This window comes from Physeter macrocephalus, chromosome 13, assembly GCF_002837175.3.
Source record: "Physeter macrocephalus isolate SW-GA chromosome 13, ASM283717v5, whole genome shotgun sequence".
In the NCBI taxonomy this organism is placed as follows: Eukaryota; Metazoa; Chordata; class Mammalia; order Artiodactyla; family Physeteridae; genus Physeter; species Physeter macrocephalus.
Window position 1 is genome coordinate 15,292,308 of NC_041226.1, and position 18,714 is coordinate 15,311,021.

General features: G+C 36.6%; 1 protein-coding gene and 1 long non-coding RNA gene across 4 annotated transcripts in view; one reads left to right on the forward strand and one right to left on the reverse strand.

Annotated features, from left to right (window-relative positions):
- LOC129392681 (uncharacterized) overlaps positions 1-1,163 on the reverse strand; it is a 12,283-nt gene extending 11,120 nt beyond the window's left edge. For both annotated transcript variants that reach the window (XR_008619033.1, XR_008619032.1), the window contains exons 1-2: positions 1,001-1,163; positions 763-876 (exon numbers count right to left, since the gene is read on the reverse strand). This is a non-coding gene — a long non-coding RNA (uncharacterized lncRNA). The remainder of the gene's footprint in view (positions 1-762; positions 877-1,000) is intronic.
- A 212-nt stretch (positions 1,164-1,375) lies between these two features.
- Positions 1,376-18,714, forward strand: part of COG6 (component of oligomeric golgi complex 6) — a 73,386-nt gene continuing 56,047 nt past the window's right edge. For both annotated transcript variants that reach the window (XM_007117027.4, XM_024125857.3), the window contains exons 1-7: positions 1,376-1,662; positions 3,516-3,659; positions 7,643-7,714; positions 9,010-9,068; positions 15,363-15,474; positions 15,840-15,922; positions 16,306-16,376. In XM_007117027.4, the coding sequence (XP_007117089.2) occupies positions 1,510-1,662; positions 3,516-3,659; positions 7,643-7,714; positions 9,010-9,068; positions 15,363-15,474; positions 15,840-15,922; positions 16,306-16,376 (694 nt within the window). In that variant the 5' untranslated portion in view covers positions 1,376-1,509. The remainder of the gene's footprint in view (positions 1,663-3,515; positions 3,660-7,642; positions 7,715-9,009; positions 9,069-15,362; positions 15,475-15,839; positions 15,923-16,305; positions 16,377-18,714) is intronic.

The window sequence follows — 18,714 nt, forward strand, 5'->3', positions numbered from 1 at the left end:
GCCTGTGCTCTAGAGCCCGCGAGCCACAACTACTGAGCCCATGTGCCACAACTACTGAAGCCCGTGCACCTAGAGCCCATGCTCCGCAGCAAAGAGAAGCCACCGCAATGAGAAGCCCACGCACCGCAACGAAGAGTAGCCCCCACTCACCACAACTAGAGAAAGCCCGCGCGAAGAAACGAAGACCCAATGCAGCCAAAAACAAACAAATAAATAAATAAATTTATTTTTAAAAAATGCTGTTATATAAAAATGCTTTACTCTTTTACTTGCATGTATTTGCTCTCCCATTAAATTAAAATACTTAGGTCAGAGCCTGTCTCTAATACTTTCAGTGTCTACTATATTAAGGAGTTCAATATACATAAATATCTTTTACACTTTCAATAAAAGAAAACCTTTATCTTCAATAAAAATTGTTATATATACACATATATAAATATATACATATATAAAACCTAGGTCTCTGATGAGGCTTACCTGAATATTTATTTTAATTGTTGGAAAATACTGATTTGAACTGTTGAAAAGTATTGATTTCAAGCCCTTAACTTAGAATTTATAGTTAGCCTTGTAAAAGAATGATAGGTGAACATTAAAAAATATACAAATTGCTTTAAATATATTTAAATTTTACAAAAATTTCCGTCTTCATCCTACTATATCATCCTAATTTTCAAATTATTTTGTTTCCTTTTTTTTACAATCGCAAATTCAGAGAAGTACAAATAAACACAGAAAAGTAGGCCATAATTACCTTACCTTAATAACCGCTGTTGATATATTACGTAACCCACGGGGAAGATTAGAAAATTCAGTCCGTTTGGAAAGGTACAAAATGAAAATTGGAAGCCTCTCTTCCAAAGGAATGCCATCCTGAAAAAAAAAAAAAAGCGTAAATTTACACGTACCTCTATTTCACACACACACCACACACACACTCACACCACACAAGTGATCACACTTTACACACTGTAACTCGCCTTGCTTTTTCACATACTATATTTTGGAATTCTTTCCACATCTGCATTTAAATCTCCTTCATAGCAGGACAGTTACAAAGTATTCTAAAGTGAACTTAACTAGAGTTAGCTTTTACTGAACATAGTTGCCCAGGCACAGGCCTCAGTGTATTTTACTTAAGTCTAGCTCAGACTTTCACAGATTCAGGATCCCGAAGTGCCTTTAATCCCATAAACCGTAATCCCCAACCTCCGAACCTGATTTGAATTTCAGTCCACTTTGCAAAATCTCGCGTTACTTTCCTCTCACGCTGCGGGTTTTGCTCCGCCTCCCCCGACTTCTCTACATTCCCAGCAGCTGCTACAACTCCTAGCAGCCTGACGGCACAGGAGTGGGAGATGCAGAGCCTTCCGAGGGCGCATGCGCGGCAGATGCGCGCCTGCGCGCTAAGGGCTGCCGGTGAGTCCGTGCTCCGGGCCTGCCGGCGCGTCGGTGCTCTAGGCTGAGGTGGTTGAGTCCGAGTTGGGGGGCGGGACGCGCGGCGCTATGGCCGAGGGCAGCGGGGAAGTAGTCGCAGTGCCCGCGACCGGGGCTGCGAACGGCCTCAACAATGGGGCCGGCGGGACCTCGGCGCAGACTAACAACCCGCTATCGCGGAAGCTGCGTAAGATCCTGGACACACGGCTGGACAACGACAAGGTGAGCGGGGCTGGAGGGGTCGAGGGTGCTGCGTCGTCCGCGGGTCGGACCCGGGCTGGGGGCGGTGTCTGTCCGGCGCCCTCGGGCTCGTCCCTTGTCCCCGCCGCGGAGGGGACCCCAGGCCCGCGGGACCCGCTGCGCTGCCGGCGTGGGGCAGGTGAGAAAGGGGAGGCCGAGGAGCTCCTGGAAGAGCAAAGAGGTTTCCTGGGTGTTGCCCCATATTTAATTAAAACTGTTCTTCGAAGAGTCTGGATCAGGAAGGCAAACGGTGAAGTCCCCTGCCCCCGCAGGTGTTCGGGGGTCTGAGCAGGGAAGGGAGAGGAGAGCCCCGGGCAGGAGAAGAAACATGCAAAAGAGCAAACTACAAAATAAGGCAGCGCGAATGGGGAGCTTAGGAGGAACAGGAGGTCAGGGCTAAAGCATCCTTGAGCCTTTCCATTGACAGGTGAAAACAATTAAAATAATTGGCAGCGCGAAAGGGCTAACACCTGCTCATGGCTACTAGTTTTTGTTGTGAGCTAAGCAGTGTCTATGATGTATGGGCTCATGCTGTATTTCTTTACAAGATAAACTGTCCGCATCTCCCAAGTACCACCTGAAACTTAGATTGGACTTTCCATCTCCCGTGGTAGCAGATTATCTCTTTTGTATCACTGAGTCGCTACGTATATTGGTCATGCCATGGTGGCATAAAGAAAAAAGAATGTGTATAAGTGAGAGTTTTATAGATAAGTTTCTATCTAAAATTTTTAGATAAGTTTCATAGATAAATTTTTATTTTTATACATATTTTAGACTGTTTAAGTGAGAGTGTTACAGATACATTTTTATAGATAAAAATAGAATTTATATAGATATAGAATTTTTATCTATAAAAATTTTATTTTTATAGATAAATTTATACATAAATTTGTAGGTAACTGACAGTAAGCTGTCAATAAGAATTGGTGTGTAAAAAATAGCATTATACTATAATGAGTAAGAAAGATTGGCTCTGGGACCACCACTTATTAGATATAACCACCAAATTGGTGCATTATGGTTTCAATAAGTCCCTTAACTTCTGTGAGCTTATGTTAAGTTTCTAAATTGGGAATACTGCCAGTAACCTCCTCAGGGTTGTTGTGCGGGTTCAATGAGAGAATCCAGGTGAAATGCTCAGCACAGTGCCGCAGCAGTTATTTCTTGTAAAATGTTAATTCTTTTTTTAAAAATTTATTTATTTTTGGCTGCGTTGGGTCTTCGTTGCTGTGCACAGCTTTCTGTAGTTGGGGCGAGCGGGGGCTACTCTTCCTTGTGGTGCGCGGGCTTCCCATTGCGGTGGCTTCTCTTGTTGCGGAGCACATGCTCTAGGCGTGTGGGCTTCAGTAGTTGTGGCTCACGGGCTCTCGAGCACAGGCTCAGTAGTTGTGGCACACAGACTCAATTGCTCCGCGGCATGTGGGATCTTCCCAGACCAGGGCTCAAAGCCATGTCCCCTGCATTGGCAGGCAGATTCTTAACCACTGCGCCGCCAGGGAAGTCCCAAGAATTTCCACTTTTTTTCAATGGCTGTATCATAATGTCTTTAAACCAATCCTTTTTAGATGGACATTAGGGTTTTTTGTAATCTTTGCAGTTCCAAACAATTCTGCATTGAATAACGTATGTATGTCACAATGCACAAGTATGTATGTCCTTATTGTGTCTCAGAAATAAGTTTACTGTTTAGTAATGTGAAGGTCATCCAGTATTTTTTGGATTGTGTAATGGAAACAAATTATTTGGAAATGATTTCATTGAATTTTTGCTTGAGATTAGAAAAACATTTGAAAATCGGTCCCAATAATGTTCTTTTATTATCAATTATGTAGGAGATGTTGGAAGCTCTCAAGGCACTCTCAACCTTTTTCGTTGAAAATAGTTTGCGCACTCGAAGAAATTTACGTGGAGATATTGAACGCAGAAGTTTAGCCATCAATGAAGAGTTTGTAAGCATTTTCAAGGAAGTGAAGGAAGTATGTAAACTGTTTTCATTTACCATTTATTGAGAGCTTACTATATGCCTGGCTCTGTGCTGAGCTTCTCAATGGATAGAATTGATATGTTTGCATCTCGTGTACGGTGCTCAAATAGAAATGTAGCTACTTACTCCAGCAGCTTCTAGGTCTTTCTTTGGATTAGTGTGATTTCTAAATCTCTAACCTCCACTAGTGCTGCTTTTTGGAAAGTTGTAACATTTGTTCCAGGATATTCTTTTAGGAATCTTAGCTTTTGAAACAAACAAACAACAAAAAAATAACACTTCTCTGAGTGGTTTTCCAGTAGAAATAGTCCCTGAATGAATAAACCTCCCTTAGATAACCACTTCTCCACTGGAGATTAATTAGGATTGAGTTACTTTACTGCATCCTAAATTATGAAATTTTCAGATTAATTAAGATCAATGACTTCAGTTAATAAATAATGTTTCATTATACTTGAGTGAGCAGTCTACTCACCAGAGGGTGAAAATGAATTTTATTTATTATGTTATATTTTATTTATGTATTATATAATACTTCATTAATTATGTTAATATTACTGAGTGATATTACATAGTTAATAGTTCTGTGTGAGTTGTATGAAAGTGTCATACGTGGTTCTAGTGAGACAGATTATTTTTAACAGTGTAGTAGGATTTCATTGGCTGAAGGCTAATAATCTGGAAGATTAAAAGGGGAGTTTGGTAGTGTTCCTAAAAATAGGGAGAGATGGTAGTGATGAGCACATCTAAATTGTACTCTCTAAACACCATTTCCCTCTGTAAGGAAGTACCAAAGTGAGGAAGCTGCATAAGACTACTGGGAAGTGTCAAAAGGACTCTGGAGCTAACGTAAGAGGTTTCCACTGGCCAAATATAGGATGATTTGAGCATCAGTAAGAATGACTGCAGTGGACTGAAACACATCAAGCATATTTAAATCCATGAGTTCATAATGATACTAAAAACCAACAGAACCCTCACTGGTTATCTTAGGTGGATATGAGGGAACCAACTTATTGTTTTGAAAACTACTAAATAAAAGGAAAGAGTCAAGCATTTATCCTGTCTTTGGTACCAACTATATACAGTTGTTGAAGCAAGGCTTCCCTTTATAGTAATATTCCACTTAATAAATGAAGAAATGATAGAAGATTTTGTAACCACTGTTTAAAGGATCTAGCTCAGGGTTTCTTAGTCTTGGCACTATAGACATTTTGGGCCAGAGAGTTGTTGAGAGTTGTCTTCTGCTTTGTAGGATGTTTGGCAGCATCCCTGGCCTCCATCCACTAGATATCAGGAGCACCACCTTTCCTCAAGTTGTTCCAACCAAAAGTGTTTCCAAACATTGCCAGATGCCCCCTTGGGGGACAAATTTGCCCAAGTTGAAAACCACTGATCATCAGTGACTGCTTATCTCAAGAAAAGAAACGGTCATATACGTGACTCCTAACAAAGGTATACAACATCACCTATGAAGAATTCTTGCAAGAAAATTGGACCAGAATATAATCTAGCTTCTAGATCTAATTGCAAGTTTATAGGAAATACTGGGGACAGAGGAGTACGTTAACAGCATGAAAGCAGTCAGCAAGTCTGGTGTGCTGGGAACTGTGCAGGCAAATGAACTGGTTTCTTCAACAAATAAATTGTAAGAGAAAGACAATTTATTTAAAGAAATAAAGGAAATATTAACCAGTTGCTGTTTGTGAATCTCATTTGGTTCCCGACTTGAACAAATTATTAAAAAAACTAAAACAACTGGGAAAATTTGAACGCTGAATAGAACTTTGATATTAAGGGATTATTGTTGAATGTTTAGATGGGTAAATGGCTTTTTTTTTTTTTTGAGTTCTCTTAGAAGTGCATACTGATATGTTTATGGATGAAATGATATGCTATCTGGAATTTAAAATAATTCAGCTTGGGGAGGGAGAAAGTGGATGGGAAGAGAGTTAGAAAGTAAGCAGGAGTGGTCATGAGTTGCTAGTTGTTAAAGCCGTGGGATGTGTACATAGGCATTCACATTATCTCAACTTTTAGATAATTTTGAAATTTTTCCATAATAAAAGATTTCTTTGAAGGTTATCATACTGCAATTGTATTTAACAACCTGTAATTTTATTTAATCGGGAATAAAAGGCAGTTTGAGTTCAAATGAAGACTTTACATACAAGCAATGTAAAGGTTCTTGAATTACAATTTAGCAAATCTCTGCATTTAAGTCATATATTAAGAGATATAATTTCTTTTACTTTACAAATCAGATTCATTCAGTGTACTATAGTAGCTAAAGTACATATTAGGAGTAGTTATTCTTGACCTTGTTGGCTGATAATGTCATAGTGCTAGTCTTATACAGTGCGATTTAAGGAAATAGATTAATTTGCCTATTAGTACCTATTTGCTATTGCTGACATTAATTGCTATTTTGAAATCATTCTTTTATTGTTTAAAGCAGTTTAGCACTTAAATAATTTGATTTACATCCTATTAATGGTAAGATACAGAGAGTAACATTTGAAAATGTCTGGTGCTATGATTTTTATAATGCAAAGTACTTTATATAGAGAAAGGAAAAAATTTAATTCTGGAACTAGGATGTCTGCTCATATTCTTGTAAGTGATTTCCTAACTCTGGTTCATCCTTACATTTTGTTCATAGTCCTGCTTGGTTGCTTTCTTATCTCCTGCCCTATGATTGGCCCATCCCTTCATAAAACTGTCATGTTTTTATTTGAAGGTTTGGGCATTGTGTTGAAAGAGACCATAGTAAGACCCTGTCTACCAGTGAAACTTTCTTTCCTTGCATATCTTTCTGTTGTGTTACACTGAATTGAATTGGGAAAAAGAAGATAATAGTGCAGTATGAAGTTAAATATAATTTTGTGATATCATTTTTTCATATTAAGAGAGGGGTTCAGTAAAGATTGTAGAGAATGATTTAGTAAAGAGTTTGGAGCCTAGGAGGCCCGTTGGAAGACCGTTTTTTATCAGTCCATACAGGAGAAAGCAATTGAACTGAACTCAAGTAGTAGCTGTTTGGGTTGTAAAAAAAGAAATGGATAAGATGGACATAAGAAGGGCTATAAATGATAGAACTTAGTGACCAGTTAAATTCTTGGATATGTGGAGGGGGCTGGAGGTGAAGTATATAGGGAAAGAATGTTACTGGGAGACTTAGCAGGTTTTTGGCATGATCGAATATGTGATTACTTTCAACCGTATAGGAGGAAGCACTATTGTTAGTTTATTGGGTTTTCCAATTTTCTTGTTTTTTATTAATTAAAAGTTATAACTAATTCATTATAGAAAAGATAAATAATAAGGTCAGAAATAGAAGGAACTATCGATATTACTTACGATTCTATTACACAGAAATAACCTGTCAGTATTTTAGCCCTTCATAGAGCCTTCCCTGTGTTCTTCTGCACACATATATATGTATTTTTCTAAAAAAAAAAAAAAACTGGGGAGGTATTATATGTATTGCTTTATAAGCCTTTTTTTTAGCTTTATATAGACATCTTTCCATGCTAATTTACATATACACACACACAGATATTATCGTTGTTATTGTATGCATAGATTTCCATTGTATGGTTGGAAACATTTCACATTTTCCATTTGTTTTAGGCAACTCTGTGTTGATCATCTCTTACATATACTATTGCACACTTATCTGATTAATTTCTTAGGATAAATTCTTAGTATGAGAATTTCTGAATAAACAGGTATTCATATTCTTAAAGCATTTGCCATTTTCCTATTGTCAGACCCTCTAAAAAGAATATACTAGGTTTTTTTTTTTACATCTTTTCTTATACTAGATATTGTTCTTTTTAATCGTTTTCAGTCTTAAATATGGGATCTTTTGTCATGCTTTGGCAAGAAAGGGACAAAAGTAAGGATTTGGCTAAGAGAAGAGAAATTTCTTTAACTATACATACTGCTCGATGTTACTTTTTTCCTTTTCAGGAACTTGAAAGCATACATGAAGATGTCCAAGCAATGAACAGCTGTTGTCAGGATATGACGTGTCGCCTACAGGTGCTGTATGATGGCTGGGTTTTAGCCGAGTTCCTGATAAGCTTGCAGAAATTGCTAGATAGGTCTACAAAATGTGTGGATATCTAATACATCATGCCCTGTAGGAAGTTTGAGTATAAATATTGTGCTTATTTTTTTTTAACTATAAATGTCTTTGTGTCTCTTTGGTGATGGTTTACTAATATTGTGCAGTTAACTCCAGAAGCCTTTATATTTTGATCTTGCCAGTATAGAGATAACTGTAGAATTTTGATAAACTTTTCAATCCCATAATGTTCCACAAATGCAGCAGAAATAAATTCCTTAGTAGAAAGCCTTAGGAATAATTTCAAACTAATGCTGTGCCCAATAAAGACCCAGCTTAATTATGATTTATGTTCAGCCTAAAAAGTATCTCAGGAAAATGTATATAAGTTTAGGTCTGTTTATTAAAGCAGTTCCAAACTTCTAGTTAGGCTGTAGAGTTAACATTGACCTACATACTTCTGACTCATTTAATGCCCTGTGTTTTTACCTGCCTCACAACCACTGACTTGTTTCTCTTCTCGTTAGTAACTGCCTTATTTTTGTAGTGTTCCCCAGTTCGGGTCTTTGAGAGAGAATCTCATTGGTTACACTTGTTATTTGTTTCAATTCACTTTATAAATATTTTCCAAATCTTTGAAATACCTGTTCATCAGGTTTTCACTCCTGATCCTTTCAGCTCTGGTTTGGGAGAGAGAGGATTGTTTAGTATGACTTGGTCAGGGACAGCCCTCTGTCCTTTCGATGGGGCTATCTTTAATGTTCTCCAGAATCCTATATGAGGGTTTTCTTTTTCGTATATCCCAACTCTCAAATTTTTATCTCTATCTTGGGTATTTCTGTTGAGTTTCACAGCAGCGTATCAGTGAGTTAACTTAAAACTTCGTTCAGAGGTTTCCTGGTACCTCAGCTCAGCATGTCTATGGCTGAAGTCCTATTATTCATCCTTAACTGGCTCTGGCAGTGCTTCCGTTCCACTGAAAAGCATCAGGAACTATTAAATTCCTTAATAAACATCCTTGTGATACCTTTTTCTTTCTTGTAAGCCTTAGCATATGTGTGTATTGAGAATTCTGAGTGAGTTCTTCTTATTAAACGTAGTGTATGAGCCTTGAAACATCTATTTCAGTTACTTGGGCCTTTTTTAAACTTTTGAGTTCTGGAGTGTGATCTCATTTGCTATAATCTGAACTCCAGTAAGTGGCAGTATTAGTTTTCTGAAGTTGAAAAAAATTAAAATGTACTGATAATAGATATGTTTGTAATTTTAGGCAGCAAAGGAACAGACTCAAGATTTAATAATAAAAACCACTAAGCTTCAAGCTGAAAGGTAAGTTTTTCTTTACATAATCAACTCTTCATTAATTTGGAGATAACTCGGAAAGAAAATTATAGATAACTTCAAAGTCAAAACAACAATAAAAAACGTGACTCAAAAATGATACAAAGTATGAGGTTCTAAGCTGTTATCCAAGAGTAAAATAAACATAAAACAATAGTTTAGGAACATTGATAATTGGGATGATTGAGAGATTATCCCTCTCTGGAAGTGATGATGCATTTGCATTGTTTGTTTGCCATAGAATTAAAAAATGACTGCTTTTTAAAATGTGGATTTTTCAAATTTTTAGTAATTTTATTACCTTTTTTCACAATTGTCTTTTATTTTTTACTTCTGATTATGCATCCTGCTACAGTCAAGATACAGAACCATTCCATCACCACACAGGTCTCTCCCATTGGTGCATGGACCACGATGAAAAAAGTTGCAGCCTCAGCTGATGTGAAGAGATGGTTGGCTCTACAGAGCAGCCAACTCTCTAAGGAAAGGCAGGTGCTGGATTTCTGTACTCAGAACTAAGCATGCGCCTTGAGCATCGAATTAGAATGTTTTTAGTATCACAACTAATCTTTTGAAAGAAAAGTTTCCTAGAAAAGAAATTTGCAGTTAGAGACCCACACATGAATTTTTTTGTTAAGTTATTGTTGGCTGACTATAAAAACATATGGATTCAATTGAAAATTGTGACTAAAACTAAGAGTAACAGATCACCAATCCTGTATACAAAGTTTCTGGTCTGAGTTTCTGGTCTGAGTTAAATCTTTCTCTTGCCATCTTTACTGTAGTGTGTAGTACAGTCTTGTAACTAATTATTGGTTTGATTGACTCTCTTTCCTACTAAACTGTGAGCTCCTTGAGAACGATGACAATTTCTTATTCTTTTTGTGTCTCCAATGTGTAACACATTGTAGATTCAATAAATAATTTTGAGTGAATGAATATGAAATATAGCTATTCCAATGTCAGGAAAGGAACATAAAATAAAAACTGAAAAATAAGCATTTTATTGGAGCTTGTAACATGTATGGGACTGGTTAATGTCTGCAGGAGGCAATATTAGAATATTGTCCTTCTGTTTATATGTTGTCAAAACTATTTAAGCAAGGTTGTTTATGTTTATTATTTTAGTAAGCCTATGAAAAAAGTGTTTTGGCTTGGCATGTTTCTGGGAAGCAAACATTTATGACATTCTAGTATCCCAAGAGCTATGGATTTGATGTGCCAAAGGAACGTTCGTGTGAATGTACTTTAGGAAAATTACATAGCAGAAATCATAACAGATTCCTGGGTGCTGGCAGAGTTGTTTTTCCATTTTAAAAAATTACCTTTTCCTTTATAACGAGAAACTTAGACAAGCATTTGGCTTTAGAAATAGAAATTCTATGGGCTTATTTGGATAACATGATATTCTTATTCAGACAGATTTATAAATGATATGAATATTTTTTCCAACTGAGTTGGAAGGAGGTCATTTTGACAGCTGTTGCTCTAATAGGTAAAGTTTGGTGTAGAATTGTCTCCACAGAACTGCAGTTTAACATTTGCCCTTAATGTTTTTTGTTTTTTGTTTTTTTTTTTTTTTGGTACGCGGGCCTCATGACTGTTGTGGCCTCTCCCGTTGCGGAGCACAGGCTCAGCGGCCATGGCTCACGGGCCTAGCCGCTCCATGGCATGTGGGATCTTCCCGGACTGGGGCACGAACCCGTGTTCCCTGCATCGGCAGGCGGACTGTCAACCACTGCGCCACCAGGGAAGCCCCGCCCTTAATGTTTAATTGACAGTCAGAAGATTGGTTTCATTGATGATTAGGAAAGGCTATGTCCAGATGAACATACCTCCATGTTTTTGAATACCACTGAAATCACTATTTATTAGGTATTGTTTTGTCTCTTGGAAAGGCCTACCAGCCAAATTTCTCTCTGGACTCAGAAAAACATAGTCTCTGGCTTATGTTTATGTTTATTTTTGAGGTGTAGTATGTTAGTAGAAAGAATGTAGACCTTGAAAACCTGAATTCTAATACAAATCTTGGGTAAGAGCTCATTAGATTTTTAATCTTTAACGAGTTATTTCTTAACCTCCCTCAGTCTCAGTTATCACATCTGAAAAAAGGAATAATAAACTATGTCACAGGGTATAGTGTGCTGAACACACTGTCTGACATACCTCAAGGAACGTTACCCTCCATATTTCTCCCCTTTTATTAGACAAAGTTGTGTAGCACATCTTGTTTCTACATTGGCTTTGGTGGCTGGAAGCTTAGGCTGTTCTGCACTGAATTGCGATAGCTTTCCTCAGCTATGTTATTTAAGTTCTCACTCTTTCTCTTTTTCTTTCTTTTTTTTTTTTAATTTTATTTATTTTTGTCTGCGTTGGGTCTTCGTTCCTGGGTGCAGGCTTTATCTAGTTGGGGCAAGCAGGGGCTCCTCTTCGTTGCGGTGCACGGGCTTCTCATTGCGGTGGCTTCTCTTGTTGTGGAGCACAGGCTCTAGGCACCCGGGCTTCAGTAGTTGCAGCACGTGAGCTCAGTAGTTGCGGCACACGGGCCCTAGAGCATGTGGCCTTCAGTAGTTGCGGCGTGTGGGCCCAGGGCATGTGGGCTTCAGTAATGTGTCTTGTGGGCTCTAAAGCGCAGGCTCAGTAGTTGTGGTGCATGGGCTTAGTTGCTCTGCAGCATGTGGGATCTTCCCGGACCAGGGCTCGAACCTGTGTCCCCTGCATTGGCAGGCGGATTCTTAACCACTGCGCCACGAGGGAAGTCCCTCTTTCTTTCTTACTATTTTATTTTTTAATGGTTTTGTAATTTTAATTATTTGTTATAAACTATTTTAATTTAGGTTTTAAAGTTGGTAACACATAAAAATATAAAAAGGATTTATTTTACACAAATATTCATATAAAAATATAGAGCATATGTGATACATATTCTTTCATTGCCTGGTAAAAAGTTAGGAGAAGGCAGGGGAGCATCACATCTTTCTTCTTTCTTCTCCTTTCTTTTATATATGTAAAACTTAAAGAAGAAAATTAGAATCAGATGTAGTTTCACCGCCCAGACATAGCCACTGTTAACAGTTTGGTGTATCTTCTCCCAGAGTTAGTATGTGTGCGTAGTTATATTTTACTTCATTCACTTAAAATTTCATGTTCATTTTCCTATGTCTTTTATTTTTAAAAAACGTTTTTTAATATGGCATTGTATTTTTTCTTGTGAATGAACAAGCATTCTTAAATTATCAGATATTGTTTCCATTATTAAACATAATGGTTTGGTAAATGTTTTTAAATCATTTTGTGCATTTCAGTTTATTTTCTTAGGATAAATTCCTAGAATTTAATTGTAACTAAAGAATCAAATGGTAGAAATTTTTAAAAGTATCTTCATATATATTGCCTAAATTTCTCTCCGGAAGGGTTATGCCAGTTTCTACCTTCATCAGCAATATATGAGAATGTCTATTTTATTAAACCCTGTAGACACTAGATATTGTCATTAAAAACAGCAATTTTATAGATGAAAAATGGTATCACACTATTTTAATTTACATTTCACCGAGTATTGGTAGATCAACCGTTCTTTCATTTTGTTTTGCCATGTATATTTCTTTGCTTTTTTTTGTTTTGGTCTATATCTTATGCCTCCCCGCCGCCCCTTTTTTTTTTGCTAGCTTTTTAAAATAATTTTGAAATTATTTGGTGGAGATGAATTTAGAAGTTAGAGTTAAAATATGACAGGGGTATATTTTCAGGAAAAAAAATACCACAAGATTCATAAATCATATTCTGGGATGGTTTTAAAGAATCATTATAAAAATGAAATAATCTGTTTATTTTGTATACTCAGGCAGTATGTGAATACATGTCCTGAAAATTCCTGTGTATGTGTAAAGTTTCTTTTTAAAAGTACATGGGGGTTACTGTACATATTTTTCTGTGACTTGTTTTTTGTACCTGTAAAGTGCCTTATAGATAGTTTTGTGTAAATACATATAGCTCGACCTCATTTTTTATTTGCTGCGTATTCTTCCACAGTATGCATTTGCCATATTCACTTATGTTTTATATAACTTACATCATATACAGTGATTACATGAATACACATCACATACTCTGTTTTAATTTACAATAACCATTTATATGTTTTATTTTAACATTAATTTCATGTACTTTTAATTTAGATACTAAAAGCCCTCCAAAAGATACCGTATTTCATTTGTGTTGTCCAGTAGGGCAGGGTCTGCCTGAAGCGCACCTTTTGTCACCTCAGTCCCCAGCTCAGGGCCTTTACACCTTGGAGATCCCTGTTCATGCTACTTGCTTGCACAAATACTCCTCAACTTGGTCAAGAATGGTTGTGAAATTTTACCTGGGAACACTATATATGGTAAAACTAAAGAGTAATGTGATTTAAATAATATCTTGAATTTACAGTTGATCCTTGAGCAATACAGTATTGAACTGCACAGGTCCACTTATGTGTGGATTTTTTTTCAGTTAATACGTACTGCAGTCCTACACAATCCACGGTGGGTTGAATCCTCTGGTGCAGAGGGCTGGCTGTGAAGTTGAGTCTGGCTGGTGCAGATTTTCCATTGCACAGGGCAGGGGGTTGGGGGCTGGGGTCCGTGTACCTGACCCCCACATTGTTCAAGGGTCAACTGTACTAGATTTAGTTAAAACAGAATGAACCAATAAAGCAATGAATTTTCCGTTGTGCGTGATAAATTGACTCTAAAGATCCAAAAGAAACTTGCAGAAGGTTTTCGTTGAAATGGTTAATTTGTATAGTCTCAAGGAATTTTATGAAGTGTTAAAATTGCTTTAAATCCTGTATGATAACGATTTGAGCTTTATCTAAAAATATAAAACAAAACCCGTTTAGGTAACTTTTAGATATCAGTATCAGTATTAATAAGATGATTAGGACATATCAGTATCGGTATTAATAAGATGATTAGGACATAAGCTATTTAAATCTGTATAAATTTAATTAGGTGATTTACATTTATTTGAGAAAAACAGAACATTACTGCCACCTGGAGGACTTTTTCTTTCTAACCTTCTGTGTCATTCAGCAGGAGCACTTGACTGTGAATTTAAAACCTCCCAACTCGAGTACAAACAAAACAAAGATGGCATGCATGCAGTGTACTGTCTGTTCAGATAGGGTTAATGTTTATCTTTGTTCAGTTTCATTTGAATATTGTTGGATTGTAGAACATTACTGCCCTGTGAATACTACTAGTGAAACACTTACAATTTTATTTATGTATCTTCAAATCTAAGATCTAGAAGGCAGGGATGCTGAATTTCTGCTCTTGTAGTTTATATTCCTGACTTGCCCTTAGATGGGATCCTGCTCAGTCCTTCAGGTCCCTGCAGACTAGAGTGTGCCTTTTGCTAATTGTTAGCTAGTCTAGATAGGTTGCGTTCGGATGATATAATTGAAAAGACTTTTAAAAATTATGATCGTATGCAGAAAAAGTGGGGAAGGGAGAGTGGAAGAGTGATTTTTTTGAATTAATGAGGGATTACTAAATGAATTCTTTTTTTTTTTTTTTTTTTTTTACTAAATGAATTCTTGACTACTATTTCTAACCTAAAATAAAAAAATAATAGACCTGATTTTTGGTTGTTGTGTACTTCATGTGCAAGCTTCAGAGGCTTAGGATTTTTTTAGTGACTGAGAAGAAATTAACTGGCACGTTTCTCTTCTGTAAGATAACTTTGTTTTCAAGAGGCAAACTATGCAAGTACACATAAGTGGCTAAGGATAAATACTTTTTTTTTTTTTTTTTTTTTTACTAAATGAATTCTTGACTACTATTTCTAACCTAAAATAAAAAAATAATAGACCTGATTTTTGGTTGTTGTGTACTTCATGTGCAAGCTTCAAAGGCTTAGGATTTTTTTAGTGACTGAGAAGAAATTAACTGGCACGTTTCTCTTCTGTAAGATAACTTTGTTTTCAAGAGGCAAACTATGCAAGTACACATAAGTGGCTAAGGATTGTAATAACCCGGACCATTCATGAACTTATTTCTTCTTTCTTAATGATTAATCATTTTACTGTGGCTTCTACTGAGGTAGAACAATATCAGCCAATTTTATCACCTACATGCCTGATGGGCTTCTCATATTTGAGGCAGAAATAATGCTTTTGAAGATACTGAGACTCGTCCACACCTTTGTTTTAAAAGTTATGTCAAATGTAACTTGTTTTAAAGCTATGCAAATGCATAGTGTGCTTGATTTTTTGTTGCCTTTTTAAAAATATTACAGTCAAACATTAGAAATAAGAGCACAAGTTGCAGATGCCTTCTTATCCAAGTTCCAGCTGACTTCTGATGAGATGAGTCTTCTCCGAGGTACAAGAGAAGGACCTATCACCGAGGTATTTTGCTTTCTGTTAAAATCACTTAAAGCATAGCAGTTACAGATGTTATAGAGAAACCACTCTTTTTTAAGGCTTTATTTTACCACCTAAAATTTTTTTTGATTTAAAAATGTTTTTAAATTTAGCGATTAAGGTGCATATTTTAAATTACCTTATTTTTCAAAGCAATACATATACTTTCTTTTGGTGGTTTTTAGAAGTCAAAGAGTACAGCGTGGCTTATAAAGAGAACCTACATCATCTGTCCCACTCCTTCCCAGCTCTAAGTCCTTTGGCAACCATTTCCAATCTTGTTAATTGCTTCTTTTGTAAATTCTGTATTCTAGATCTATAGTTAAAAAGAATATGCTTTAATTTTAAAGGATTTTTTCAAGGCCTTGGGAAGAGTAAAACAGATTCATAATGATGTCAAAGTTCTCTTGCGTACAAACCAACAAACAGCAGGGTGAGTAGTCTTTTCAGTTCATGATTGTGTTACCTTTTATATTTCCAAAATTTAAAGATTTTCTAGGTTCTTCTTAAAGTATATGACATTATGACATTTTGTGAAATAGAAGTTTAATCTTTATGTATCTTTGGATAAGGAGAAAGTTATACCCTGATACGTTTAGAGTAAAACAGCAGTTGGGTATCTAAGTGATGGTGTTAAACTTGGCGGCATTTAATTATAAAAATTTACTGAAAAATTATTCCACAAGATGATAAAAAGTTAATAGGCTATAACCAAATCACTCTGTAATTAAATAAAGTGATTAGGTTCTTAGATGTATTCAATGGCTATTGGCTAAAACTTTTTAATAAATTATAATAAACCTTTAATTTTTTTAGTTTAGAAATTATGGAACAGATGGCCTTGCTTCAAGAAACATCTTATGAAAGACTTTACCGGTGGGCTCAAAGTAAGTGATTTCTTTTATGCAGTCTAGATTCATGAATATTAGTGTTTGATTTTGTTATTTCACTTTAGTCTTTATTTGATATCATTTTGATCTAAGTAATCAAAAACTATTTTTAAAAAGAAAAACTTTATATTTGAACATATTGTCTTTGTATGTGTCTCATAAACATCTACTATCATTCAAGCACTGTCTATGATTAAGGATGGGAATAAAAAAATAAAGTCAGTATTTCTGCCCCAGATTATCTTAAAGTTGTTTAGACATCTCTTGTTAGTTACATGACATGTTATTTACATGTAGTAGTTACTACAACTGTAATAAATGGTGAGTTTTTCTATTACTGCTGTAACAAATTAACACAATCTTAATGGCTTAAAATAACACAAATTTATTATTTTATAGTTCTGTAGTCAGAAATCACCATGCTAAAATTAAAATGTGGGCAGGGCTGCATTCATTTCTGGAGGGTCTAAGGAGTAGTCTGTTTCCTTGCTCATTCAGTTTGTTGGCATAACTTAGTTCTTTGAGTCTGAGGACTGAGCTGCCTTGCTGGCTGTCACTGAGGGTCTTTCCCAGCTTCTGGAGGCTGCCTGCATTCTTTGGCTTGTGGCCCCTTCCTCCATCTTTGAAGCCATTAATGGGTAGATGGAGTCACTTTCTCACTTTGAATCTCTTCTGCCTCTTCTTCCATCTCATATCTCTAACTCTTCTGCTATCCTTTTTTACTTTTAAGACCTATATAATTGCCTTGGACCCACTTGGGTTATCTGGGAAAATGTCCCTATTTTAAGGTCTGTCACCTTAATTCCATCTGCAAAGTCCCTTTTGCCACATAAGATGGCATATTCATAGATTTCAGGGATTAGGGATCTTTGGAGGACCATTATTTTGCCTATCACAAACGGTTTATTTGCTTTAGATTTGCTTTAAAATGTTTCAATCGTCTGTTCATAGAATTGCCTGTTAAAAACAAAGTAGATAGTTAAGACTTCAAGAATGGAACATGTGCCCAGGATATTTTAATAGATGTTACCAGCTGACTGTTGGAAGGAGTTGGGATTAAATCCAGTTAACCAGTACACTTGTACTTGACTGTGAAAAACCTTATCTGTTTCAGATGATTTACTCTTTATCTCCAAAACTTGTTTCTTTTTTTTTAATATTTATTTATGTATATATGTATGTATGTATGGCTGTGTTAGGTCTTTGTTAATGCACACAGGCTTTCTCTGGTTGTGGCGAGCGGGAGCAACTCTTTGTTGCGGTGCACGGGCTTCTCACTGCAGTGGCTTCTCTTGTCGCGGAGCACGGGCTCTAGGTGCGCAGGCTTCAGTAGTTGTGGCTTGCGGGCTTCAGTAGTTGTGGCTCGCGGGCTCTAGAGCGTAGGCTCAGTAGTTGTGCTGCACGGGCTCCGTTGCTCCATGGCATGTGGGCTTTTCCCAGACCAGGGATTGAACCTATGTCCCCTGCATTGGCAGGCAGATTCTTATCCACTGCACTATCAGGGAAGCCCCAAAACTTGTTTCTTTTTCTGCTTCTCTTGTTTGCACTGTTTACTCCTATTTGGAGTATGGTCCGGCTTTCCCTCTTTATATCCAAATCCTACCTCAGTCTTCAGTCAGGCTTAGGTTCTACATCTTCCTGGAACTCTCCACAACTACATTAAATCATAGTAGCTTTTCCCATCTCTGAACACTAACTGCTGAATATATTTATTTGGTATTCAATAATTTACTACTCTAACATAACTTTTCATATATGAAAAGCTAAGAGAGTCTTAGCTCTCCAGTTAGATTTCTGTTTTCATAAAGGCAAGGACATTGCCTCATATTTCTTTGTGCTCCCATGATGTCTAACATGGAAGTTCCAAACTGACATTCTGACTTCTAAGGACTCTAGAGTCATCGTAAGATAGCGCCAATCCCATACACGTGTATGTTTTTCTCAGTCAATGTATGCCAGAAAAATATACTGCTAGCGTGAGGTCCTCATATTCCAAAAAGTTGGGAACTTCTGAACATGCTCTGAGTTTTTTGAGCAGAGTAGACATTTAATAAGTATTTTATAGATAGCATAGTAAAATAAAGGCAATATTGGTGTACAGATTTTTTAAACAGTTTAAAATCTAAACAATTTTGAAATTATAATCTTAATACTATATATTAGTTACCCATATAAACATTTTAGCAAACTGCTTGAAGATTGCTCCCAAGGTAAGGAACTGGTAATATATGTTTAGTACTCCCTTCCCTCCTTGACACTGCCATGTGTATAGCAGTTATTTAGTGCATGTTTGTTCATTGACTGGTTTCTTCAGAACCGTAGTTTTTTATAATAA